At 44.6% G+C, this 26,187-nt stretch overlaps 2 protein-coding genes and 1 long non-coding RNA gene across 8 annotated transcripts in view; 1 reads left to right on the top strand and 2 right to left on the bottom strand.

The window, feature by feature from the left end:
- Positions 1 to 408, bottom strand: part of GPR146 (G protein-coupled receptor 146) — a 35,743-nt gene extending 35,335 nt beyond the window's left edge. For all 5 annotated transcript variants that reach the window (XM_046900600.1, XM_046900598.1, XM_046900599.1 and 2 more), the window contains exon 1: positions 40 to 408. The gene's annotated coding sequence lies outside the window, so the exon portion shown is untranslated. The remainder of the gene's footprint in view (positions 1 to 39) is intronic.
- The window catches only part of C7orf50 (C7orf50 homolog), a 95,136-nt gene extending 70,410 nt beyond the window's left edge, over positions 1 to 24,726 (top strand). Inside the window, exons 3-6 of the mRNA XM_040647834.2 lie at positions 6,890 to 7,065; positions 16,249 to 16,338; positions 19,747 to 19,828; positions 23,526 to 24,726. Of these exons, the coding sequence (XP_040503768.1) occupies positions 6,890 to 7,065; positions 16,249 to 16,338; positions 19,747 to 19,828; positions 23,526 to 23,708 (531 nt within the window). The 3' untranslated portion in view covers positions 23,709 to 24,726. The remainder of the gene's footprint in view (positions 1 to 6,889; positions 7,066 to 16,248; positions 16,339 to 19,746; positions 19,829 to 23,525) is intronic.
- Positions 8,866 to 15,928, bottom strand: LOC121106830. Of its 2 annotated transcripts, XR_006931513.1 has the most exons (4): positions 15,663 to 15,928; positions 9,960 to 13,875; positions 9,344 to 9,810; positions 8,866 to 9,166 (listed from the first exon to the last, which is right to left on the bottom strand). It is a non-coding gene; the product is annotated as an uncharacterized LOC121106830 (long non-coding RNA). The 2 variants fall into 2 exon arrangements; XR_005839941.2 differs by having other exon boundaries at positions 8,866 to 9,810; positions 13,618 to 13,875.
- Positions 24,727 to 26,187: the final 1,461 nt, after the last annotated feature.

Raw genomic sequence — 26,187 nt, 5'->3', positions numbered from 1 at the left:
GCGCAAAGCGGAGGAGGATTAAATGTGGCTCCCGCTTACCTGGCTCTGTGTGTGCTGATGTGCTGCCGAGCGCTGGGCTGTCCTATGGTGCAGGTCGCTGTGAGCTGCGCTGCTGGCTGCCAGCGCGTCCCGCAGATCCGCAGGTCCCCCGGCTTGGCATCCTCACCAGGACGTGGGCTCCCGCTGGCTCAGATGGCTCCTTCCCCGTGCTCCTCCACCATCCTCCTGCACGGCTCTCCCCTGCTGGGTGCAGAGCACCGCACTTGTCCGGCGAACTTTTCCAGGAGGGATTGGAGCTGAGCGCAGCGCCGTGGTTCTGTGAGCGGGGCAGCAGAGCTCCCTGCCCTCAAATCCCGGTGCGAGCGCTGGGAGCCGAGCAGCTCGTCATGGTGATCCGAGTTTAACTTCAGGGGGGAGGGAGAAAGTGCAAAGCAAACTGAATGCTGTAGTGGAGGTTTCTCTCTTCCCCCACTGGGCCCCTTGCCGACTGTTTTTATTGATTTCAATCACTGGAGGCTAGCGAGCTCGCAGAAGAAACACTGTGTAATGTGTTCTTTCCTGGCTTTCATTAAAGAAACTCAATGCAGTGCGGTCACGCTGCCGAGCGCGCCTGGCAACCTGCCTACACCCTGTGGTACCTCTTTCATTGGAGGAGATGGAGCTCGTGGTTTGTTGGGTTTTTTTGGTTGTGTTTTTTTGCTTCTCCCCCCCCTCCAGCACTGATTTCAAAACAGCTTCTCCTCTGCCTCTACCTTCCCTGAGCCCACAGCCACATGGAGCCGGGAGGGGCCGTCAGCACCCGGGGGGGACGATGGTGCGATAGCAGCTGTGACAGCCTCGTGTGCTTATGGAGCTCCCTCCGTGCACTGCTGGTTATGGGGGGCTGCGGGTGAGCCGCGGGGATGTGGGTACAAACGCTTCCCGAGGGCTCCTTTTCGTTTTCCCCTCTTTCTCATGTCTCTCTTCTCCTGATTGGTGAATGTGGTTTAATTAAGGGCTCTTACCCTTAGTAAGCGAAATCCTTCTGCAAACAGGAGAACATTCCTGGCAGTGCTGGAGTTGCAAATGAAGCAAAACTGCATTCCCCGAGCTGCAGCCGTGCCGTTGTCTTAAATATTTGTGTTGCATTCAGGACTCTGATACTGGTGGAGAAAAATGAGAAGTAGAATGTGGTCCTAATTTATGCTTTTGAGCTTCATCTGTTACAGTATGTACTTTATAGGAGCAAACAATCTATAAAGTGGAAACCAACAAGCTCCTCTGTAAGTCTTATTGCTCTGCGTGCCTGTAAATGCTTTCATTTAATTTAGTAAATAGTTGGATTTCTTCTTATTCAGCAGTTCCTGATGATTACCCTGGGTGTGCTCTTTAGAATGGGGTGCAGGTCTGTGAAACACGTGAAGATCACATCGCTGCTCATTGTCTGATCTCAAGGTGCACCCATTGCAAATGACAGCTGCAAATTCCAGTGCCCCCGGATTGCCGTGCCTGTGGATGTGAGGACATGTTTGTTTTGCTCTTAACATTGACACAACTGCTAAAAAAAACCCCTTTCCTGGATCAGGAAGATAAAAAACCTTGTTCTTATTTAAGTCTGGCTTCCTGCAGAACTTGTTTGAGGCTTTTCTGCCTGGGTTGCATCCACACAAACCTTTCCAAATCAATTCAATGAAATGTATTCCCAGCGTTTCTGTTGCCAAGATCCAAGATGTCAACAACAGCTGGCTTTCATGAAAAATGTTAATTATTTCTTTGTACAATATATAATTAAAGAAAATCTCCCTCTGTAAGTCCCACAGAGGTGATATAAGGAGATGTATTTCTACAGCCATTTATTTTGAATCAAAGCTTGCTTTCTGCATGGCAGTGAATTTTGTCTGCCCTTTGTTTTCATAAGGTGCTAAATGATAGAACATAGCTATTAAATCCAATATGGCTGTGAACTATTTAGTGTCAGTTCTATAGCTGTGGTTGCGGTGTGGCTCTTTGGCAAGCCTCAAAGAGTAAATCATTTGTCAGCCCTTCTCTGATGAACCTTGCATGGAAGGATTTGCCAGCTTTCCTTCTTTGTAGGTCTTGAGCTGCGGTTATAGACTCTGCTTTTTGCAGTGGAGCTGGCAGATGGCCGGGTATCGATCGGGCCGTGTGTGTTGTGTGTGATAGAAACAGCGTTCTGTGTGCTGCTATGAGGGGCAGGAGGCTGCGGGTAGGCAGAGCGCCTTGTGTGTGGGGCAGGTCGTCCTGGGCAGCAAACAAAGCCCCTTTGACGTTGCTCTATATTAAAGGTTATGAAATAACATCGGCTTAATGAGCAAACAGAGTGACACAGTGCTGCTACTGTGAAGCTGTAGCCCTGCTCCACCTTCTTTCTCTTTGGAGTTCACAAATGTGAAGCCTTATTTGTCACTGTCGGGCATGCTAAAATTGATTCCCCTGAATTTCTGATGTTGTTTGCTTTGCTGCTGTGCTGGCAGAAGGAGATAGCAGCCCTCTGACTTTTGGAGGAACCGGGCTCATTGGTACTCACAGTCACTTCAGTTTCCTTCCATTCTCCAGCCCTCTTCCTGTCGCCTCTGCCAGGTTTCCTCTTCCATCACCTCTCTGCTTTTCCAGTCCCTCTCACTGTTAGAGTTGGTATTCTCGGATTGGAATTGCTTAGCAAGATTGCTTAATCGATCATAGAATCCTAGAATGGCCTGGGTTGAAAAGGACCACAGTGCTCATCCAGTTCCAACCCCCTGCTATGTGCGGGGTCACCAACCAGCAGCCCAGGCTGCCCAGAGCCACATCCAGCCTGGCCTTGAATGCCTGCAGGGATGGGGCATCCACAGCCTCCTTGGGCAACCTGTTCAGTGCGTCACCACCTTCTGAGTGACACTGCTACATCCTCTGCTCGCTTCAGTTTGAAATGGTTCCCCCTTTATGAGAGGTAAACTCACTGCTGAAGACAACCTGTGAAGTATTTTAAATATATGCAATGTTTTCAGATAACAAATAATAATGGAAAGTGTTATCTGATCTCTAGAACTGCCGTAGCTGAGGCCTGTAGAGTTTTTGAGTCAGATGTCTCAGATTATTTATTTATGCTGCATTATGAAGCCTACATGCAAATGGGGAATTTAGAGGCTGGCACTGATGAAAGGCTCTATTGGCAGTCCCGGTCCTTTGCGTGCAAATTGATGTAGTGTAGCATGAACTCTTGCAATTTGCTTGAGGATGCCTGAGCTCACGTCTTCTTTCCCTTGGAAGTACGACAGTGATTTCTCTGAGCACACGTGCTAAAGATCTCAGGGCCCATCTCTTTTTCAGAACATGGCACCCCATGGCAGTACCCCCTTTATAGCACCTTTTCAGGCCTCCTGGAACACTTCCAACGGAAGACTCCCACCTCCTTAATCATGCTGGAGCACTGCCTCTCCTCTCAGCGTCACTCATTCAAGTGTGCTGACCTGGCCTGACCTCGTGGAGATGGAGACCTAATGAGCCCACGGCCCAAGGTGCCGCGGGAGCTCTCTGCAGGCATTGCACATAAGCAAGCGTTGTGGTTTTTTGTACGCACGTGTTTTAAATTTATCACGTCAATAAACAAGTGTATGGCACGCTCAGACAGGGGCTTTACAATGGTGGAGTGAGGATAAATTGCAGCGCTACAAATTGCGGCGTCACGTTATAAATATAGGAGGAGACAACGTGGGATATTTATGGCCTCAGCACAATGGAGTCCCCTGTTGGTTTTTGGGCTTAGTGTTTGGGTTGCTGATTGTTTTTCTTCGTGTTGTTTTTAATTTAAATAATGGGCTATTGCTGAGAATCGGAATCTGAATGGCTCACAAGCCTTGGACGCATCTTTCAGAGCAGCAGTCACACGTTTGATACAGGGGAAGCAAGGTGAGAGGACAATGCTGCTGACCTGAAGGAGAGATGCATCAGTAGAGTTCCATGGCAGAGGGTGTTGAAGTTGAAGGAAGAGCGGCGAGGCTGTCCGTCTCATGGAAGGCTTTGGGTTTGCTTTCTTTGCAGTCCCACGTTCTGGGGAAGGTCGGTTTCTGCTGTGCTGTTTTGTGTTCATTTTATGATTGTTTTTTTAATTATGGTAAAACTAACCTCAGCTTTGGTGGAGAACATGCTCCCAAACGCACGCGTTTAATGAACCAACTGAGACTTGAGGTTTTCACGTTAAAAACCAGTCAAGGACAGATTGTGGGACACAGTGCTGATCACAGATGAAAGCGCATCTGCAACAAGAGATGTCTGAGCAAACTGCAGGACGTGTGCTGGGAGCTCCCAGCAGCAGCTCACGAGTCCCATTTTGGTTGGGCCAAATGATGGTGTGTGCTGTGGGAAGGGTACCTTAAGCTGTAAATCCTCACTCTTTCAGCCCTGGAAAGGTTCCAGCCCCGAAGGGAGAACAATGCTCGTGTTTCAGATGGCCTACAGTGCCCAAATTGTTACGGTGGAAACAAGCGTTGTGAGGGCCTGGTATTTATGTTGGGAGCCACTTATGGGGAGGGAGCAACTTGTTTTGTTTTTAATGGAGCAGTTGGGAGAGGGATAAAAAGCTTTTTGATAATGTGAGGAATGCGTGGGGGAGGGGAAGGTACGGAGATAGCAGTTACTGTAAGTCCGAAGCAGTGGAGGCCTCTTTATCAGAGCAGCTCTAATGATGTGCCACAGGCACTTTATTTGAAAGCTTCATGGCTTGCAGGAAAGTAAACAAATTCATTACATTATTTTTAAAAGCAGATTAAGCGTAGTGTGTCGTCTGTCGGACAGCTGCTGTAGTCATCTTTTACAAACACTTCTTCCATGGCCACCCTCAGCGCTCCCAGGGCTGTGGTGGGGCTGTTACTGCAGTGAGTACCACCATGGCTTTTCCAATGAAACTGTTTTCTGTAGAACAGTTCCGTACCTCCCTTCACCTACGTGTTATTTCTTCTTAGCATGAGGTATGAGATGTTATCTACACAAATGCAACGTGCATTGTTTTTTTGGGGGTGGATGCTGGCTTTCCATAACAAGAAATGAGAAGCATTTTAAACCAAACAAAAAAGCACATCCTCTTTGCTGCCATTTATTATGACATCCACTTTCGCATCCTTTTTTGGTCTTTGAAAACAGAGAGTTGAAAAGATGGGTCAAAGTAGGCATGGCTAATGCAGGAATTGACACTGCACCAACGTGTGGTCCTCGGCAGGTGCCTTGCCAGATCAGACTGCATTCAGGTGCTGCCCTGTTTACCTGGCCTTTGCTTTGCAGCTCAGCAGCAGTTGACGCTGCTTAGCAGCAGGTGAGTGCTTGGTGCTCGTGCCTGGGAAGCATCGGGTCCTTAAACCACAGCAGAGGCATCACAGTTCTGTTTGGGACTGTGTGAGTTCTGTAACTATCAGGCTGGATGTGGCTCTGGGCAGCCTGGTCTGGTGGTTGGTGACCCTGCACATAAGAGGGGGGTTGAAACGAGATGATCTTTGAGGTCCTTTTCATCCCAGGCCATTCTATGATTCTACAATGATCATGTAAGCTAGGAATTAGTGCCATTAGTGCTCTTCATCTTGGAAACATTCAAACCAAGAGTAAGAGTCTCGTTTGCAAAACTTCATGGTTTTTTTTGTTGTTGTTGTTGTTAATCAATTGTTTCTGAGAAGTGGCACAGGAGAGGTGGTTTTGCTGTGTCCAATTCCACACTGCTTCTTGAGGTCCGTGGAGTTATCCAGAAAGTACTTTCTCTGCAGTTTTGTGGAGGTCTGTCCAAGATGATCATCAGAGTACTTAGAGCCCTGCAAAGGCTAGATCTTTTCAGAACACCCGACAGATCTGAAGGCCTGGTGGATCTCACATTTGTCCTTCTAGAGCATCACTGAGGAGAGGAAGCACAGGCACTGCTAGTTTTGGACTGCAGAGTGTTCTTACAGGAAAACAAAACGTACTGGGAGGTGGAAACCACAGTGGGATGTTGAGTAACAGCCGTTCAGCTGGAATTTTTCATGCTTCCAGTTGGCATTTAGCAAGTCAGAGGGACTGCTGCCTGGAAGGATGAATGAGCAGTGCTGGGAATCACTGGGGTATGCCTCGGCTTGTTGTGGAGCAGCTCTTTGTTTCTACACTGTGTGATCTCACCCTGATAAACTCAGCACATTTGCTGAATGCTCCTCTTCTGTACATGGAACAAACGTTTTCATTTTCAGTATAGCCATGCATATATCTTTAGTGATTGGGTTTTCAAGATGAATCAAGAACTGTTTTGTCTGAAAGCGAGTAGAAATTCCAACCTGTGTGGGTTTTATGTGTAGATGTGTTTGTGCAGGATCGTGCACGTGTTCACCCAGGATTGCCAAAGGATCTCCAAGAGTTATTGGAAGATGGTAGATGTCATTATCTTCCCTTCTGGCAAAAGGGAACTCAGGCCCATGGTTGGAAGGCAGAGGTTTTCTCAGTCCAGGGCAGTGTTATCTTACAGTCCCAGTCTTAAGGGAACGCTATTCTCATACACGTGTGTGTGTGCTAAAAAATTCCATACCCTCCCTCCAGTGTGAACAGCCTTTGCTGCTCATATCCCTTCTCGTTATGAGAGCACAAACAGCACAACAAATCTTGGAAATGACGTTTAATACCGAGCAAAGGAAGTGCTTGCTCTGATTGCTGTACTGCTGAGATCAGTGTTCTCATCTACAGAGGACAGAAAAGGCCTCTGCAGAGTTCTGCAAGTGCAGCATTTACAGTTCTGTGAGCTGAACAATGTAGAAGCTTCATTGAAGTTTGGTGTGTGGTAAAATTATGAAGCTCGAGGCTGCTGGGTTAAAATATTAACTGTGCCCTTCAGTTACATTTACGAATGTTTTGTTCACCTTCCTATAGAAACAGAATCACTTTATTTAAATGTTTATTATTTCAGGCAGCAGATGAAGAGGAAGATCTTACCCCAGAGGAAAGGAGGAAATTGGAAAGAAAATTGAAAAAAGAGCGCAAGAAAGAAGAAAAAAAGCTGATGAGAGAAGCTGGGATCTCTACTAAGAAAGCAGAACCCAAGAAGCTGTCGGGACCTGAACTGGCTCTGGCCTATTTAACCAGGTAAGGCTGCTAGCAGCACTGCAGGTGCTCCGTGCAGAAGCAAGCTGTAAACCGTGCCAGGAGCCCTGGACAAGCTGAACCAAGAAATAAGGCATTAGAGCAAACTGCTGCAGTTAAGTAATAAGCTAAAGCTTCGTTTCAGTTGACACCCTTTCACCTCATTTTATGTATAGCACAGTAACAACTGAAGAGTGTTGAGTACGGCACAAACGTTTTATAGACAGACAGCTCCTGTCCCAAAGATCCTGTACTTGGTATATAAATATCCCTGGATTAGCTGCACTCACCGAGATGAAGGGCATATCACAGAAAAGATTGCATTGAGGAAACTAGCTTAAGGTGCACTCTTCTAAGCAAAGGAGTTTTGGGTGTTCTCTCTGTGTAAGCAAATAGCATTATGGAGTCCTCACTTAACCTAATGCATGATATTTGGAGTTTTGTAAGTTGAGTCACAATTATGCCACCATTTTAAAGTGAATGGTGTACAGTGCCTTACTGCTACATACCAAAGTGTACAGGGAGTCCAGTGGCCTATTTCGGATCGGAAGCAATTACTTTAGCCAGCATACTGATTTAAAATACTTTGAATTCCAACATAAAGCAACATCTATGTTTAAAATAGCTGAAACAAAGCATTCATGGTACGCTGCGGACAGTAAGAGGTCATGTATAAGCAGGAAAGTGGTATTTATTTTTTCCCTGAACTACAGAATAGACTCTGTCTCTAAAACCTGCAGCGGGCTGGCATGTTACCAGCAGTGGGTTACCACGGGGAATAATTCCATCGCTGCATCTCTGGCCATGCTTAAAACTGAAGCATGCAGACTGTCTGAGTTGTTACTTACCACTCTCAGTGGGGAGGGAGGAAATTAATTGCATTCCAGGCAGAGGGACATGTGCATTTTTGTTACATAACCCTCAGCACGCAGCGATAGCAAAATGACAATAATATTTTTGATCTGGAAAACAGCTGGAATAGTTCACCACTGTTTTGAACTGCAGATGGATTGACAGTTATCTTTGAGCCATCTGCTCCAACTGCACTCTGGTATGTGTGTGCGAGTAAGTGGCGGATCTGGAGATAATGGTTTTCAGGTTTGGAAAGCAAAGGAGCAAGCTGTGGGGTTTGGTTGATATTCTGCTTCTAGCTGTATGGATTTGTGCCTTGTTAGAGGAGAGAGTATGAAACTATATTTGAACTAATTTGACTGCAGAGTTTTACTTAACCTGCACCAAATGACCTTGAAGCAGTATGCTGGCTACACAGCATGGTCTTGTAATAGCAGAGCCCCACAGCTCTAGGTATGGCAGCACGTTGTCTGGGGTTATGTCAGCAACAGATGGTTTGAATTTTGTACACTTATCAGGGACAGCAGTAAGATGCTGACTGCCAAATGGACGTAACCATAGGGAGTGTTCTGCCCCATATGTCCTGTAACCTCCTTGTGTCCTTGGGAGCCCACTGTAAAAACCCTGACGACTTCAGTGGGTCAGGGATGTCAGTCTGTGTGTTTTTGTTGGGGCTACAGGTGTGAATGACACATGGAAGGATAAGGTCATCCTACAGATGCACAATGCAATGGGAGGTAAACAAATGGGCGCTGTGGATTTATGGTTCGCCCCACCTACAGCAGAAAACCTGACATTAAATAGTGCTAAGTGAGATGGCATCTTAATTCCCTGATGACAAGCGAATCTCCTGCATTACAGGTGGAACTTGAAGTACCATCTAATAATTAAAGCAGTCATTTTTATTAGTTAAGAGTCTGACTACTCACAGCACGAGAGCACAACTGAGGCTTTGGCTTTATCAGGAATTTGTTTTAATTTTGATAACTTTCAAAGGAAAACATTAGAAATCATTCAGTGAAAGAGTTCTGTTGCACACAGACTTCTGACGTGCGAGGGAAAATTCAGCTTGTTTTGTAGGTCATACACTTTTTAAGAGGCAGTGCTTCTCTCAGAGTGCAGAGCCATCTTTTCCGGTCTGTGGGATGAAATGAGGAGGAATTCTTCAGCAGAGAGTTGAATTTCCATTTCTAGCAGTAACGTCAGGGAGATATACCAACATCTTACATGGGGGAACAGCAGACGGGCAGCTCTGAAGACAGAGAGGATTAAAATAGGGTGCTAAAGCAGAAAGGGAGCTCTGTGAGCCCTGACGCTGGCTGTTGCTTCAATCAGGAACGTCTCATTGCAAACACTGCACCAGTAGGGCCAGGGTGGGGAGTGTTCCCGTGGCAGGGAGACGCGGTTGATGGAGGAGCTCACCACTTACCCTGAAGTTCATCAGCTGTTGCAGCACTGATGGAACTGCGAATCTCAGCCAAAGCCAAAGTTGGGCCGTGAAGGTGTCCTGAAAAAGCAGCTTTCCCTCCAAGATGAGGGGGTTGTGGTGGTGGTGGAGGGCGGTTTTGCTTTAATTATTAAAGGGTTGTTTTTTGAAGGTTCTGAGGCAAGCGTTAGCTATGGATGTAATTGATGCATTCATATGTGCTTTCACAGTCCTCAGTTGTAGAAGGAGCTGCCTGAATCCGGGAGTCAGATAGAGGGTAAATTTGCATTTGGTGTTGTTCTGCGGCTGCTTTTGTGAACCTGGGCAGACGTTTGCCGCTATCTGATTTCAAAGGCTTGCACTGCTCCTCATACTGCACAGAACAGAGCTTTTGTCTCAGGGCTGCTCCAACTTCCCGTGTTGCTGATCTGTAGTTCTACCTGCCTCTGAGCAGTATTCTTCTCGTTGACCTAAATCAGAGCATGAAAATCCCTCTGTAAAATGGAATGTTAGCTCATTGACTTTAACAGTTGGACAGATCTGCCTCATTTTAAAGGAAGTCTCTGTCCCTGTTCGTGGCAGAGAAAGCAGACTTGTCTTAGTAAGAGAGTAGAGTTACCTTATCGTCATCCTACAGTCCCCTGTGGCATCTGCTGAAGCCCGGTCAGTTTGTTTGCAGTTCCCTAGCAGCCCCAGCATTGCTCACAAACCCTACAAGGCTGTCGCCACAGTGCCCACACCTTGGCTATTTTTGGGGTATGCCCACAGCTATTCCTGCGAGGCGGATGCAGAGGGCATTCTCACTCTCCAGCTTTGGCACTGCATAGGGCTATTCTGCAAAGGCAAGTAGGCACGTTGCCTTCCGTGCAAGGGTATGTGAGTCAGGAAAGGTAATTAGTTATTCTGGTTACGTTGGATCTGTTACTGAGCAGGGTTTTGTAAATCACGCTGAGTATGGCCTGCACCTGGCTGCTTCAGAGTTCTAAATCTCCCTGCCTCTGCGATGCTCTGTCTTTCTGTGAGCCATATCACATTGGGATTTCATGTTTAATTTGCCACATGTGGAAAACCATTGCTTTTTCCCCCCTCCCCAGTCCATTGGTCAGTTTTGTGCTGATGACAGCAGCTGCACGAGCACACCGACCATAACCACAGTCAGTGTTCCACTGAATGCAGAAGAGGCAGTGCTGCTTGTCCTGCTTCAGCCTGACTGCGACCGTGTCAGACACACTGCCATTCCAGAGCTGCATTTACCATGTACATTTCCAAACATCAGTGTCCTCATCATCTGATTATTCAATCTATGCCTTTAGGATTCTGCACACGTCACATTGCACTGTCGGTAATAGCAGCACACAGCACTGCCTGTCCCATCAGGGTGTCTGAGCAGCACAGCACCATGGTTGTGGCCGCTCTGATGCACCCACTGACTTCTGCATTCACTTCTCTGTGTCTCGGGGGTAAGTGATGTGCAGAGCTGTGCTGGAGCCCTTCCAGCCTTCTCCTAACGCCCCTCGTGACACCCGCAGGATGTCATGTTGTGCAGGAATTGCTTTTAAAGCATTAATGATTAACTCCTTGGTGGGTTGGCTGCTTTTTAGAGTCTCAGTGCAACAATTCGGCTACTTTGCAAGAAGCACTTCAACATCTACCTTTACTTCAGCCGCTTCCTGCAGATTTCTGTTCTGATGTCTTTTTTTTCTACCTGTAAACACTGCGGCTGTGCAGGCAGTGGTGCAGACAGTGGTGCAGGCTGTGCATGCAGAAGGGCACATGGAAGCAGAAGGGCCACACTTGTGGTCTGCAGCTGCGTCACAGCAGCCCAGCCTTGCAGAGCTGGGTGAGGAGGTGGCTGCAGGGCTCTGAGCAGGGAGAGCACCTGTGTGAGCCCGTGCTGTGCAGGAATACTGGCTCGGGTCTGGAGCTGAGTACCAGGGGAGTGCTTAGGTGAATTAAGAAGCCATGCCTCCCAATCTTGGCTATTCTTACCAAGAGTGTCTGGGCAGGAAAAAAAAAAATTAAAAAATCCTGGAAATACATTCTGAGTATCAGTAATTCTGCCCTGGAAATGCTCCTGAGGGCCAGAGCTAGGTTATTTATTTATTTACTTGATAATTTCTGTCATTTCCAGCAAGGCATGTCCGTATTAATAGGCCAGGTTTTGAAGAACAACTGGTTTTGAAGAAGTACTGAGAAATCTGAGTGAGCAGCTCCGGTTTCTGGAGACAAAACAGAGGACTGAGGATTCTGAAATGTCAGGTTATGAGACTTGGAAGCTTAGCTCAAGCAGAAATTCTTAGATACTGCAGATATTTCCTCATTATTTCCAGCTCATTCAAAGGAGGAAGTATTATAACATGCAGTATTGCATGATGTTCCAGTAAAGTTAGTGGAGGTTTGTGATTCAGCTTGCTAAACTGAGCTTTGGAAAAGCTGCTGCTCTCACATGGCTTTCCCTGCACCAGCCCTCTTATGGGTTAGCCATTAATAGCATTCTGAAGAAACTCATTTCTATCTCATGTAGGGAAAGGATTTGGAATAGCTTTCTGGCCCATTTGCTTAGCACTTATGTGTGGCTTAAGAGGAGAAAACAAGGGAGGAAGTTCATGTCTGTGCTAAATTCGTGTCCATCCATGGATGTCGTGTCTTGCTAAATCTGCTCATCATCCCATTTAGGGATGATTTCTTCTTGTCCCTTCCATAACCGTAAATGCTCACTACATTTTACAGAAAGGGAGAAATAGATTAAAAAACTCTAATCCTGCTTTATGGCTCCGAATCAAATCACTTGTCCTTCCAAAGCTTTGGGTTAATGTTATTGAAGGTCACAAGGGCACCTCTCAAAGCATTTCTCAGTAAGAGCTGCAGAGGGTCTTCCTTGGAAACCTTCTGTGTCTGCACCTCTGCCACTGTTACAGTGTGAAACAGAGCTGCCCCAACATTCTCCTGGGCATTTGGTTCCAGCAGTCTCATGGGGTAGTGCAGTGTTTAATAGCATCATTAACATGACATCTTCTCCAGTTGTTATTTTGGAAGAGGAGCTTGCATGGATTTGTTTCTGTGGTGTTCTGTCAGGGTGCTCCTAAAGGCCACATCTGCACTGATTTCTGGGTGCATTTGCCATACAGAGATTAATATTCCAAACCATTCTAGCTACTCTGACAGAGCTTTTTGTCTTTATCCAGGTCTGTGTGTAATTGTAAGGGAACAAGGAGGGCAGGGACACATCTTGTTTTGAACGTACACTTTCTATATGTCTAAGAGCTTCCTTAGATGGAGAAAATCAGATAACGAGCATTAAGCCTATAAGTATTGGGGTAAAATACTTGAGGTTCCTTTGCCTGATCCTCTTTCCTGGAAGATACCTTCATTTTTTCCAAACCTAATTAAGAAAATATAATGCATCCTTTCTTAATGACTCTCATTTCCAGTAAAATAAAATTTAGCATAAATGAATTTTCTTAACAGCTTATTAAATGTAGTCATTAGATATTTCTCATTGAGACCCAGCTTTCATCTGTGCATAGCATCATACAAAAGATGTTGCATCTAATTAAATAATTAAGCAGCTTTAATACATTCTTTCATGTGGAATGACTTCTAGTAACCTTGTGAGAGGTATTAGGGAGGTTTGGAAGCAGGAGTCTGTAATCACCAGGCAGTGTTCTTCAGGTACCTGCTGACGTTCTTAAACAAAAGCAGACTGCGGAGCAGGTTCCCTTTAAGTGAATGAAATACTTGCAGTGTGTTCACAGAGCATGAAGCCCACACGTTCCACCCTGACCCATCTCCTGGGCTCAGGAGAGGACATTCCTTCCTATTTCCTATCACCTGCCTTCTTGCATTCAGACCGTGCTCCTGGCTTGGCAGAGATGCAAAGGGAAGGCTGTGTGTTTTCCCTGTGTCGTAACATTGACCTGCAGGAGAATTAGCACTGCTGCTCGCTTCCTCCAGCACGCCTCAACTATTCAGACAGTGCCCAAATACTCAAAGTACGATAGAAAGTGGTTTCGTAGCTGTAGGGAATCATTTAGGCAGGTCAGCCAAGGCCAAAACTGAAATTTAAATGCAGTTGGCAGTGATTATTAATCAGTTACCTCCAGGGAACCATCACAGCTTCCTAACCTGAGTTACACTAACAAGCAATATTTTTCAAATAATGAAACTGGATCCTTAATAAAACTTGTCTCCTTCACACAGTAATAAATGTGATGGTGCCCCAAAAGGTATCAGTAATTACTTTCACATGAATAAAATCGGCTTGGAGTGAGAGCCACCTGCAGGAAGCAGCCATGGGCAGGTCAGTTCCTCTGAGCAGCCTTGGTGACACAGTGCACATCACAGGGTGCTGGGAGGGGACAACGTGATGCTGTCCTGGACACTGCAGTGCATGGGCAGGCATTGCTGAGCCGTGCAGCTCCATTGAGAAGCCCTCGTGTGCTGTCAGCTGTGCTGCCCTTCTCGGCTCCTTTCTCTCAAAATCAGTCTCTTCTTCTGTGATAATTCAACTCCTACTTCGTCTTCTTTTTATAACTCTGTATAAAATAAGAAGCATATTTAGCATGGCAGTATTACCTTTAGTTTTTGAAGCCTGCTGCTTTCAAGCTTTTCTGTAACTACTGGAAACAACAGAAGGTTCTCAACCTGGTCTATATATTTTCAAATCAAATGCAGTTTTCTTCTAGACAAGCTAAAACAGATGCCAGCCACTAAATAACAGTACTAGAAAATGATTATTATTTTTTAATTGGATACTTTTCCCCATTGGACCGTGGGTGGCAGCTGCAGGTAGGTCGGAGTCTATGAAAAGCTGACGGGTTGAATCACAGCTGGGATGCCCTGCGTGTATTATACTATATATAAGAAGTATGAGCTCTACTGGTTACATATCTTATGCTTCTGAGGCATTGTTTCAGCTTTCTGGGTCGACTTGCCTTCCATTTATCACCTGTGGCCTCTGTTTGTGCCCTGAGCTCTCGCAGGCAATGCCCCATGCTGGGTGTGAGCAGTGCCTGTGCTGGAGCAGGAAGGGCATTTTTGTCTTGGATGAAGCTTCAGGATGCGAGCGCAATAGAAAGTGTAACAAATAATGGCAAGTGATAAAAGTGCACATAATAAAAGATGTGCCGTGATAAACATTTAATGTAGATCTAATCAGAGGGTTGCTTTAAGGCACAAAGGCTTTTTCCTTCTCCTTTGTAATACTTTCTAAGGAAGTTCTCTGATCTGTATGACTCGCTGTGCAGATACGATCTGTCCTTATATTAGACAATAGAACCAAAAGGAGGTACTGAGAAGGGTGTTTCTTTCTTTCCTCCTGTTCATGTGGTTCCTAAACTAAAACTGAAAGTTAAAAAAAACCCTTTTCCCACCTTGTCCTTTCCCAGTCTGTAGTCACAGTGCTCCATATAAGCCAGAGAGACGAATATATTAAAAACTGCCTTTAAACCACAGATTAGGAAATGGTGCCAGGATCTCCTACCAAAAATGTGGCACTGCTTCTAAAATCTGTTGACAATTTGAAGAAGTTTTTTTCTGGCAAAAGAGATCCATTAATGTCTCTTCTTCTCTTCCAGGAAAATGAGAAAAACCTTTTCCTAAGTTTGAAGTCAGTCAGCTTCCATGCTGTGTTTCAGAGATCAGTGTAAATGTATTGACTTTTCCAGGAATGGGTGTTGGGACATAACAGAATCATGCATTATGTGAGAAAAACACAGTTAAAAATAAGGGCTGTGACTCCTCCTTACATCCGTCCTTGGGTCCTGCCAAAGATGAGAGTGTGGATTTTAATTACAGCCGTTCTGCTTAAGCCTTTGAAAGTCAATTTAGAATGTAAATTTTGGACATTGCTCCCAAACGAGGGCAGTCAGCATCACACACACACTCCTGAGATGGGATTTCCTCTCCCCTTGCATACAGCCTTGCCCCGTGCTGCAGGCTGCCTCTCTTGGCACGCAGGGTGGGCTCTGGAGCAGCCCCTGTGCCTGGGAGCCCTTTCTGTCCATGCAGCTTTTGGTCTGTGCAGTGTATGGGATTGGTGCTGGCAATGAAAGAGACGTGAAACCTGCCTTTTTAGACACGCAGTCGTTTCAGATGCCCCAAGAGAAATAACAGAAATTCTGAATACCCACGATAAAAATAAACGCCTTAACATTTCCCTTTCAATAACTGGATGAGTTATGACTGGACAAAAAATTATTATTCCTAATCTGCTGTATGCACTGGAGGGCATAGACAAAACTTACATCCGCATCCACATGTATTTGATATATCCATATGAAAGCTCCATCCCTGCCATGGCCCTTCTCCCACCTGAACACACCTCTGCCAAATTCCTGCTCCTCCCGTGATGCTCCAGCAATCCCAGGGAGCCTCTGTGAGGTGTCAGGCTCCCGTGCTCACCTGTAGGCCATTTGTAGCATTGGACTGACCTGAAATCACAGCTCAGTTTCCAAATTCATGCCTCGTAAGGGCGGTTATCTCACCTTCCGTGTAAGCACATGGTACATTAAAGTCAGTGCTGCTTTATGTATTGCACTGTGACACAGGAGAGCAAATCGGAGTGCCACGTGTTGCAGCACGGCTTTAAATATCTTTGAGGGAATGTTTCAGAGTGTGGGTGTTCTTTATTGAGGAAGCACCTGTTGCACACAGTTACAGACAGGGCACCGAGTGCAGGAACTTTGCTTTGTGCAGTCAGTGTGCAGGATGGGCTGTGTGCCCAACTCGATGGCAGCAGACATAGATGAGTGTCCTTTGTGTTTGTGTTCTCCTGCTGTCTGATGGTTATTGGTAGTCGTGTGTCTGTCTTTCCTTATTGATTCCTGGACACTTGTCTCCGACCCAATGATATTTTCAGTCGAATGAGTAAAATGGATGATTCTCAAGCAGTACTTTTCTACGCACAGGAGATTATATAAGTGCTGGAGCAGCTTCCGAGTGTTTTGTCCTGGCCAGCACCCTAAGCAGAGGCATTGTTGTCTTCCTGAGTTCAATTGGTAACAATAATGTTTTTTTCTCTTACTGTTTTTCTGGAACCAATCTGACTGCTTTCCCTTCCCTTTCTGTCCTACAGCATCCCATGGAGTGCTCTGCCCTGTGTGCTGCCAGCTGTCTTGTGTGCTCCTGCTTAGCTGCCAGGACTCAGACATGCCCTTTTTCCTTTTTCTGTCACAGTGTTGAAAGGGATGGGATTAAGCATTTTAAAGGCAGATTGCATCTGCAGTGAGAGGCTGGAAAGGCCCAATGCAATCGTGTGCTTTTAATGCATAGGCTAGAACTCATTTGTATAATAGACCAATGGGAATCTTGGGCAGCTCTTCTACACGAGACCCTGATGCTAAAAAACAAAACCTGAGATGTAAAGCTCTTTTGGAAACTTGCTTCTTTTGATTCATATCCTCTGTATCTTCAATTTCAAAGCCATTTAGGACGATTGTTTGCACAAACACGAGAGCTCTCTTTAACTAAAGTCAGCTGATGTGTTTTTTCAATGAGCTGAAGCTCATAAGAAAGATTCAAACATTAACTGTGTAAAGAAGGCAATTAGTGTTGGTACAATATATTGGAAATTAGCCCCAGGCACACTGGGAAAATACATGTTTTAAACACGTCTATTTTCTGTCCAATTCTGTAGCTTATATTAGATCTGGACTTAGATACATCTAAAGGCCACCAAATGAATTCAAAGCTGTGAGAGGCATTGTGATTGTCTCTAAGAAGCATTTTTTCTATGATGCGGTTGGTCTTAACTCTGTATATTTAATCACTCCAGGGAAAATCCTTTCCCGCTGCTGTAATGTGTCAGGAAAGCTTATCTGCATACGAACAGCAAAAAGAGACCTCTCCTGCATTACGAAGCTCCAAGATCTTTAGTTTAGAAGTTGAGCACTTCTAAAAAAGCACTAATTATGTCATTCTGATAAAGAGAGATCCTGCTCGCGTTGTCACCAAGTGGCACTGTGCATCGGTTTTAAAGCTGTCACAGGAATAGGGAAAAGGCCATTGTGGTCATAGGAATCAGTGGAACACTTTTATAACTGTGGGAGGTCCAATTACAGGGAGCAACTGCCACATTATTTGTCTTGGTTATCATCCATTGCGGTGCGTGTTTTGGCTGCAGTTTGATGGGGCAGCAGGTCAGGAGAAGGGCCGTGTTCCTGGGACAGGGGAGAGGAGCTGGTGAAGCCAAAGAAAGAGAAACAGTTATAAAGCTGATGGCGGTCTGAGAAAACGTGAACACTTCTATCATCTGTTAAGGGAAATGCAACTTCTTCCCATGTTCTTTTAGCCTTTGATCCCAGCTGGGCAAAGCGCAAACCGGGGGAGGTGGTTTGGGAGCCTCTGGTGCCGTGATGGGCATCGTTTCTGTGGTTGATTATGTTAAACTATTTGTTTATGTTAATTGTCATGGTTATATCATTAATTATCGGAGAGAAGCCTTTCCAGAAGACTGGGTGAAACTTGTGTTATACAAGAGCATTCACTGGAGTGGAAGTGGCTGTGGGTGCAGCAGCGTGATGGCTGCCTCAACGCGTGGAAGAGAGCATATGGTTTCAGTAATGGGCTAATAAGAGCAATTAACCTTACAGTGCACTCATTTGTAAGTCCCAGTTGTTTATAAAGTAGGTAATAAAGATACTGTAACATCAAATAGCTTTATAGGAGATTAGTGAAATGAGGCTGTGTTTTTCAAGCTAGTGCCTGTTAGCACTCTGGTGGTAGCGTAAGGGATAGGAACATAAAATCAGCAGAGGATGAAATACTTGGAGTGTTAGGCAGTGTATTTAACCAGCCAATGTCAATCACAGGAGTACGGTGCCTTGTACAAAGGCTGTCCTTAGAAGAGGGGCTGCTTTGCAGGCAGGTCTGACATTCAGCTTGCTCTTGCCACCTTGCAAAGGTTGTAACGTAAACTGTTACCGTGCTTCATTTGTGGAATTGATTCTGATCCTGTAAAATATCTTATGCTGTAGTTGTTGATGTTATGTCTGTCCTTGTTTGGTTTGCTGTCGTTTGTCTGATGATATACCTTGTATTTTGGGAACAGGGTTTTTTATTGAATTTAGCTCATGATTACCCTAATGAGCTGTTGCCAGTTTTTCATTAAGCTGAATTTCTGAGACAGGAAAGCACTTGGAGGGGGCAGGGAGGTTCCGTGGAGGCTCCCAGACTCGTGGTCTTGTTTTTTTCTGTCTCATTGAATGGGCTGAACAATGCATTCGCTGGTGCAGCATTCCCCGAATATGAGGGCTCTTCTGCTTTATTAGACTTGACAGTGTTTAAACAATGCTAATTCTCATACCCAGCTGGCTTTTCAATTGATTCTGTGCTCTCTGTCGCTGTGTAAAACAAACTGAAGCATTAAAGACATCTTGCAAGCTTCCCTCTGGGGACTTATCTTCCCTTAGAGAAAAATCAAGTGGAAAACTTTCTGTGTTTTCCCCGTGTGCTTTCTGCTGGATCTTTAAGTGATATTTCAGTGCATTAACAAATGGTGTACATGTTAAGGTGCTAATTTTCAGGCATGTGCTTTGAAATCAGTGTTTGTTTTCTAGTGGGATTTGCTGGTTTGCTCATTTCTTTATGAACCAAGCGCCTCTTTCTTCACCTGAAGCAGAATACACCAGTTTTAAAAGCTACATAGAATGTTGCATCTGCATAGATGTTCTACATAGAATTGCCATTTTAACCCAGCTGAAATTTTACGTATTAGAAATCCGATTGTGAAACAAAGAACACTTAAAGATGGGAATCATTTGTTTCCCGTGCTTACTTTCAGCAGCATGGATGCAGGCTGATGGTTGGGGCTAATAATGAAATCTGAATTCCTGGGGAGGGCGAGGAGCAAAGCGCTTTCTGTCCTGTAACCTTCAGCACTGTGCTCGCACCGTTATGCAGACCAAAGCCTTGCAGCATATGCCTCTGCAGAATGCATTCTCTGCACCCAGCAGCGCTCAGCAGTTCGGCCATGCTGGGCTCACGGCACTCCCTGCATCCCCGTATGCTGAGCCCTGCAGAGCTGTGGCTGTGGGTCTGGGCTGGCAGTGGTTGTGTGTCACATGAGGGCAGCGGCCGCTCATAGCTCCAAGAGGAGGGCCTTCATTTCTGACCTAAGGAATCAGTGCTTTCTGATGGAAATACTCCACATTCTTGGCCGTGGTCTCTCTCTTGGCCATGATCTCTTCCTATGAGCTTTTCACTTCTTGCACAAAAGCCATCTAGCCTTGTTTTGCCACTTGTAGAAAAACACGCACTAACATCCCATCAACACAACGTTATGCATCAGCACAGTGTCATGCATGCAAAGCTACTTAGAACACCTATAGGAAGTACCGTATGAACAATAAATGTTTCGATCACGCCGTATTTTAAGCTTTTTTTTCTTTGTCTTTAATTTATTGCAGCTGGTCTGAAAACCCAAAGGAATGGAAGTTTCAGAAGACAAGGCAGACCTGGCTGCTCTCACACATGTATGAGAAAGAGAAGGTTTGTATTATCAGATGTTCTCAGAATGATGATGTTACGAAGTTTTATATGTTAATTGTAGCTATTATTTATTAATCAAAAGTTACTAGCATTAGCTGTGTGCTTTTCTAATATTTTTTAATAATTTATGAATCCATTGCAATCCTCTTAACTAAAACTCTTAGCCATTGGAATCGCTTGCTCTTTATCTTCCTGTTTTGGAGTGGTTGTTCTGGACACTACTTGACTTAAGCATGTCAGACAGAGGGGAATGGCACTTTGTGTAAACCTGAAACTTAATGAGAGTTAATTTGAACATGTCCTTCATTTGACTTTCTGACTGCGGAACCCCTGGTGCTGTAAGATGTACTGAGGGATGTGCTTTAGTGGGCAGTGTTGGTGAGAGGTGGATGGTTGGAGGGGATGACCTTAGAGGTCTTTTCCAACCTTGGTGATTCTGTGACTCTAAGCCATGGCTCGTGGATTGCTTCAGATATCTCTGCTGCATATAAGGTGTACGGACACACTGCCAAGATGCTAAAATAGCTTTCTCATTAAAATAGAAGTGAAACCTTATGTTGATTGTAAAAAGCATAAGGCATAACCAGAAGCCAGCCTTTCATCATTACCCAAATCCATTCATTTCATGACTTGAAAAACAACATCTATGTAACTTCCAATCAGCATCTGAGCATTGCAGTGCAGAGCGGAGCACTTCAGCTGATGCTCTTGTGCTGTAACTGAGCACATATCTCACTGCTTGCACAGCAGCTCCTTATTGATTCATTCCATTGGCATTCAGTCAGGTGTCGCTGACTGCGTGTGTGCACTTACACACTTAAACATCACCACCTTCCTGACTCAGATTGCACCAACCACCTGGCAGGAGGTGTTACTTTTATGATTAAAAATACTTTCAGAGAACCATATAATTAAAACCAGAGCTTTGTGAAAGCAACAAATGTTCACACAGTGTAATGGGTTGCCAAGTACGTGTTTGATAACAGGTATCTGGGTGGTTTGCATTGCCTTTTGTTTTTAAGCTGTGCTGTTAAAAGTGTTTATCCACCTTTAGTAGTCAGCGTGTGCTCTTTAACTCTGCTTAGAAACTGCTTTACAGGCAGAAGGACGTTTTTGCTCTTTTACCTGTTTGCTTTGGGGTTGGTGTTGCAATGCACTGGGAAATAATTAACGGTAAGCAGTGGTTGTGTTACAGATCAAAACACAGCTTCACCCCGCATTCTGTGACGCTGAAATGAAAACTCCTTTCTAGTTTTGTTGGGCTTTTTTTTTCATGTGATGAAAGCGTGATGATTTATTTATACTCACATATTTTGTACTGTTTAATAATCAAAGATGCATTGTATACGAGCTACAGATAACGATTAACATCTGCATTTAGATTCAGTACAGCGAGCAGAGCCACTCGAGTGCTCATGACTGAGCATGTATGAAGTCTTTTTCATCGTCAGGATGGGGCAGGGCTGCTTTTGCCTGTGTTTTTATACCCGAATCTGATTTCCTGTCCATTATAGAATAAAATCCGGTGGATATCTGAGCATGGCTAAAATACCAAAGGAGACTTCCTTCCTAAGCCGTGTCTTTGATCTCTTGGTGTCAGTTGTATTCTTACTGAAAAGCCATGCCAAGAGGTAAATTAAGTTGCCCGTACTGATACTCTTCTTTCTGTAAGAAATAAAGTGAGGCTTTCTAGTCATTTACAATTTTTTCAAGTGCCTTAAAAATCCATCTGCTGTCAGCTGGAGGCTTCGGAGCCCCGGCCTGCGTACCTACAGTGTGTGCACTTCTTTGGGATCCTGTATTGAATGAATGCTGCAGCATCTGTTGATTGTTGTCCTTTGGCACAGCATTTTCAGAAAGAACCACATCGATTGTGCTCAGCCTCTGGGCTGCACATCCCTGGGGCTGTGGAGCTCCTGCAGAAGGTGATGAGAAAAGCCAGCTCAGCAAAAAGCAGGTTTGCAAGAGGGAAGAAGAAACAAGCAAAAGGGAAAATGGTTTAAAACAACCACAGTGACAATAGTAAGATCCTGTGGGCATCACTTCACTTGCCGGAGCCATGGCAGTCCATCTCAGTACCCAATTTCAGGCCTCCCAACAGCTGAGCTCAGAGACAGGCAGTGCTCCTAAAGCCTCACTGAGAGGCCCTGACATTGCAACCCCCCAAAACAATCCAACTAACTGCGACTGCACACGGTGAGCTGTGACTGTGCCACGAGGTCTGAGCACAGGGGCATAAATTATGCAGCTAATTTGGCTAAGGTGGAACACAGAAATGTGACTGAGCTTTAAACACCTGGTGCTGCTATCTGTGCTGAAGGTATCATGCTGACACCATTTGTATCTCAGCATTTTTTTAGTCTGTACTGTTTCTTTAGCATGGGAGTGTTTGTGTGCAGTCCATAAAGGTTTTCCACAGGGTATGAGTTTCGAAGCGGAGTGCAGGCTGCACCTCTGATTTACTGCTCTGTAATATCCACAATTGATTAAGGCATCATTGGAGTGTTTTTTTTCTTCCTCTTCTTTGAGAGCGATAGAAGTTTTAGTGATCACAGTTGTTCTGCCAAATGTTGCTGGAGAAATAAGCTGTAAATTAAGCATCTGTTGAAGCTCTGTCTTCTCTGCAATGTTGATACTCCACAGGATTGGAGCAGCCCTCGTGCAGTGACTCCAGGCCTTTAAATACTTACGTATGTGTTTAGCTTTGCTCACGCTGAGTACGCCTTACAATGTTGTATGTGTAAAGTCAAACAAAGAGACATATTTGCAGGGTGAGGTCAGTGTCACATCTCCTGATTCACAGCAATAATATTCTCTTATTGGCTCCAAACAGCTCCACAGATACACAGTATGAGGTTAAGATATGCTTCAAATAGATCTGTTCACCCAACGCTGTTGGCCATAAGTTGGTTTGAAATACTGCAGAATCATCAGAAGTCCTTGCTAGGTTATTGCCAGGGTTACTTAATGGAGTTGTACGTTGTACCAGGCAAGCTAAAATTCAATCTTTTACTGGTTAATTAGAAAGGAAGTAAAATGGGGGTAAGGCGACTGCAGATAACTAAGCTGCTTTTGATGTCTGATGTGTTAAAGGAGTGTATCAGTTTTAGTCAGCGTGATTTAAAAATTATTTCCATATGTCCAAAGTTTTTCAAATTAAGTGCAATTCCTTTGTGTAAGCATTCTGTCAAAGTCGGAATCTGTTGTGCGCTGCTGGGTGGTAACTCATCATAGCAAACAAATGGTTTTGGGTAGGAGAGAGGATGCTGCCAGCAGAATTCTTTCCTTGGACAATTCATGCCATTCTCCTGAATTTGGTAAGGTTTGCATACGTGTTTCCAAAGCTAGGATCTGGCTAGTATGTTTTTTCCCTTCCATCAGCCCTCACAGGCTGGAGCTCTCTCTCAGGCAGTGTTTGCATTTGCTGATCATCAATTCCACATCTGCTCAGCATTTCCCCTCAGATGCTTTGCCTATCTGAGCCCACGACAGTTCTATCACTGCAGTCTGTCCTTCCCAGCAGTTTGAGCATCAGCAAGAAACTCTTCCATTTGGAGGTGGGCATCAGCAAATGCAAAAGGATGTGCAAATCCCATAACTGCCTTTCAGGTAATGCTTTGACACGACTGTGGATGAACATTGAAAGAGAAGAAAACAAAGCAGGTATTTTTTAATTCCATGTCTTTTTGTTTTACAGGTTCCAGATGAGTATTTCACCATTTTACTGGACTATCTGCAGGGCCTTAAGGGCAGTGCACGAGACACAACTGTGCAGAAAGCTGAAGCTCTTATGCAGGAATTGGATGGATCGGATGCAGAAGACCCAGCCGTGATGGAGAGGTGTGAGCGCATACGCCAAGTTCTGCAGCTGCTGTCTTGAGAGTGGTTCTGTGTCTTGGTGCTTGTCTGGTGGAGACAGGCATTGAATATCACGTGCAGACACTTCAAATTCGTTGTCAAGACATATTTTCATAATGAATCTGAATACTCCATATTCTGAATTTGTACTCGTGTTTTCAGCTACAAATATTTATCATGTTTTGAGGTGATGAAGTCAAAAGAGAACACCATATACGGTCCATGGACGTGCTACATTGATTAAAAGTAATCTCACTGCGTATCTTTAGAAAAATACATCTCTCTTTCTTGTTAGGTTTTCTCCAACTCTCCATCTAATTACTGTTAAATAAGAAGAGCTTTGCAGTTCTTAACAAGAGCAGAGCAGCCAACAAAAAGCCTGGAGGTTCCTTTACAATGGCAGCTTGTAGCATTAGCATACAGTGCAGTGCTTGCTCAGCCAGCTGTAGTCTATCACTTTCAGCTTCAGAAGTGTGTCATTTGGATTTGGGAAACATCACTTTCAGTCTGTTGAGCCCGGGTTGTATAACACAGTTGCTTATTAGTACTTCACGCGGTAATCTGGAGATACCATCAGCTTTGTTAGTTTTCCTTGTATATTTCAAAGGTTTCCAATGCTTTGCAGCAATTGTTTAGATGTTCAGATAATGTGCAGATGGGAACAGCTCAGATCTTTTGACCATATGTAGGGAAATCATCTGATTGTACCCAAACTCTCCCTGTGATGAGAAGTGCTGCACAGCAACACTTTGAGTGCTGCGTGCCAATGCTGCCTTTTCATTTTGCTCTGTAGTTGGTGTCCAGAAGAGTAAATTTGCGTTCATTTGCTTTGACGTGGGGCATTTGTCTCTTATGAGTGTGCTAAAAGGGGGCTTTCAAGTAAAAACCGAAGGCATCAATCACTCAAAAGTTGCATTATTGGCTTATTATTTAATAACACTTGCATTCAGACTGTGTTCTTGACCTGATTCTTTAATCTTTCTGCAAATATTGTTCATACTGTATTACCAACAGCTTTATCAAATGCATGTTTTAGAAGAGTGGCTGTCTTTGGGAATTACTGCTTTAATGTGGATGGATGAAGGAGGAGAGAATCTATGGATATGCTGGCCTAATTTTTCAGTAAGAAGCATTTGAGTGGATTTGACAGCCTTCACAGTCACAGGTTATTACAAATCTTTAGAAGTGTGAAATATATTACTGGTAACAAATAACGTAAGATTTGGGCTTCTTGAAGATGAGGTTCTCAGTCGAAGACCTGTTGTTAGCCCAAGCAGAAACTGATCTTTTCTCTCCATGAGAAGGGAGAGCGAATTTCTAAGGGGTGAAGAGAAGAGTTGTTCTCACTTAGATATTTGAGAATTACACCCTTTGATTTGTCAGTCATACAAAAGCATGGATCCTCACTGATGATCTCTGGCCATCAAACTCTGTCTCTTCGATATGTTGGCCCCAGGGCCAGCTTCTGCTTCCTGCTCATCTTAGGATTTTAATCTAGACATTTACATTGCTTGATGATTATATTTATCAGGGTTTCCTCCATGACGTATTTTAAGTGTTGTATTTTAAATTATGGGGTATGTAATTGCACTCAGAGCTGTGCAGGCATACACATCCCATCGCTTCATTCACTTTGTTCCATCCTTTGGTCATGTAGGGTTTTCAGATGTTTGTAGCCTAGGCAGTCTTATGGCTGCAGACAGGACAAAACCATGTTTGGGCTTCCAAGCCATGGCTGCTGTGTTAATAAAAATTGAGTCCGAGGCGAGAAGTAACATTGTGCATGTCTGACAAACTGCATCTTCATCTGCCTGCTCTGATCGTCTTCTCATTGGGCTAATCTGCATTGTGTAGCCCCAGCTAGAAGGATCCCGTCTTCAGAGAATGCTGAAGTCAGGGCTTCTAGGCAAAATAAAGGAACATTAATTACTCAAAATTGCTTAAAGCTGGAATTGTGCCTCTAATGACAGCACTAATTACTCAGAATCTGACAATGTGAAAAGTTCCCTTTCATTTGACTGATCCTGGCTGTGGGTTGTATATCTTCGTGGCTCTCCACTGTCTGCCCACAGTTTTAATTTGTTATCATCATTGTAAAATTACTGGGTAAATGAATTCTCTCTTCTTATTCAGCAGGGATATATTGTGGCTGCTGAACATGTCGTTTATTTCCTCATTTCCTCCTACTGGAGAATAGTTCTGCTATGTTTTGGTTCATTTAAAGCAGAGTGACTCTTGACTTATCTCCTACCCCTTCAGGCAGTACAGAAATGCACTTCAGTTTGGGCCTGGTGGGCTTCGGTTGGTTGGGCTTCCTTTCCTCGTTTTGTTTTTGACTTTTGCCACTGAGTCAGAGCAGAAAAAGCAATACCAAAAGGGACTTCAGTTGCAAAGGCAGCGCTCGGAAAGTTGGTAAACACAAGAATGGAAAATCTTTGTAGAGTATTAATTTTAGTCCATCACTCATATGCAACATCATGGATTGGTGCTGTATTTGCCAC

The sequence above is a fragment of the Gallus gallus genome, chromosome 14 (assembly GCF_016699485.2).
Source record: "Gallus gallus isolate bGalGal1 chromosome 14, bGalGal1.mat.broiler.GRCg7b, whole genome shotgun sequence".
In the NCBI taxonomy this organism is placed as follows: domain Eukaryota; kingdom Metazoa; phylum Chordata; class Aves; order Galliformes; family Phasianidae; genus Gallus; species Gallus gallus.
Note: the sequence above shows the minus strand (reverse complement) of the source record. Positions and strands in the feature narration are given on the sequence as shown.